Source organism: Penaeus monodon, chromosome 22, assembly GCF_015228065.2.
Source record: "Penaeus monodon isolate SGIC_2016 chromosome 22, NSTDA_Pmon_1, whole genome shotgun sequence".
NCBI classification, from domain to species: domain Eukaryota; kingdom Metazoa; phylum Arthropoda; class Malacostraca; order Decapoda; family Penaeidae; genus Penaeus; species Penaeus monodon.
Window position 1 is genome coordinate 16,938,087 of NC_051407.1, and position 717 is coordinate 16,938,803.

The 717-nt window shown below is 32.6% G+C and overlaps 1 protein-coding gene across 4 annotated transcripts in view; it reads left to right on the forward strand.

Annotated features, from left to right (window-relative positions):
- The window catches only part of LOC119586962 (adenosine kinase 1-like), a 36,821-nt gene extending 36,262 nt beyond the window's left edge, over positions 1-559 (forward strand). For all 4 annotated transcript variants that reach the window (XM_037935700.1, XM_037935697.1, XM_037935696.1 and 1 more), the window contains one exon: positions 216-559. In XM_037935700.1, coding sequence (XP_037791628.1) covers positions 216-343 — 128 coding nt within the window. In that variant the 3' untranslated portion in view covers positions 344-559. The remainder of the gene's footprint in view (positions 1-215) is intronic.
- The last annotated feature ends 158 nt before the right edge of the window (positions 560-717 follow it).

Consider the following 717-nt stretch of genomic DNA (forward strand, 5'->3'; position numbering starts at 1 on the left):
GTATCAAGTTGTCACATTAGTTTTATTTAAAAAGGAATTAAGGTGTTATAGGAACCATTTATTGTTTAGCTTATGAATTTAGGAGTGTTAAGGTTTTTATGCAAATGAGTAGAAATTTGAATGCATGGCTTCCCATGCATTCAAATTTTATCTCCCTAAATCAAGCTTACAAGCGTCCCACATTTAATTCAAGTTTTTCTTCCTTTTCCTTGCAGGCTTTGTAGCACAGCTGGTCCAGGGAAAGCCAATCGAGTCATGTATAAAGTGCGGCATATGGGCAGCCACTGAGATCATTCAGAGATCAGGATGCAGTTTTCCAGCTGACCTTCACTATACAGAATAAATGTCTGTTCTTTGGCTTAGATTTTTGTAAACATCTAGAGGCCAATAAACCCTTAGGAGTCTGGTAGATAAATACAGAAAATACTTTCTTAAAATGAGGGCATTTAATTTTATTTGTTTGTTCTTGTTTCTTGCAAAGCAAACTTTTGAAAGTCTTTTATAAATGATCATATTTGTTAAACAAAGGTCAAAAACTTTTTATAAACAGACGATGAAAGTCAAGTTCTTTCCTTTTTTCCTTTCTATACATAATGTGCCAAATAAATAAGTATGCTAAATAATGAAAACAAATTGCATGCATTCTGGCTGTCAACTGCTTTACTGGAATATATTTCTAAAATTTAAAAAATATAGTCACCTCATCGTGTATTTTAC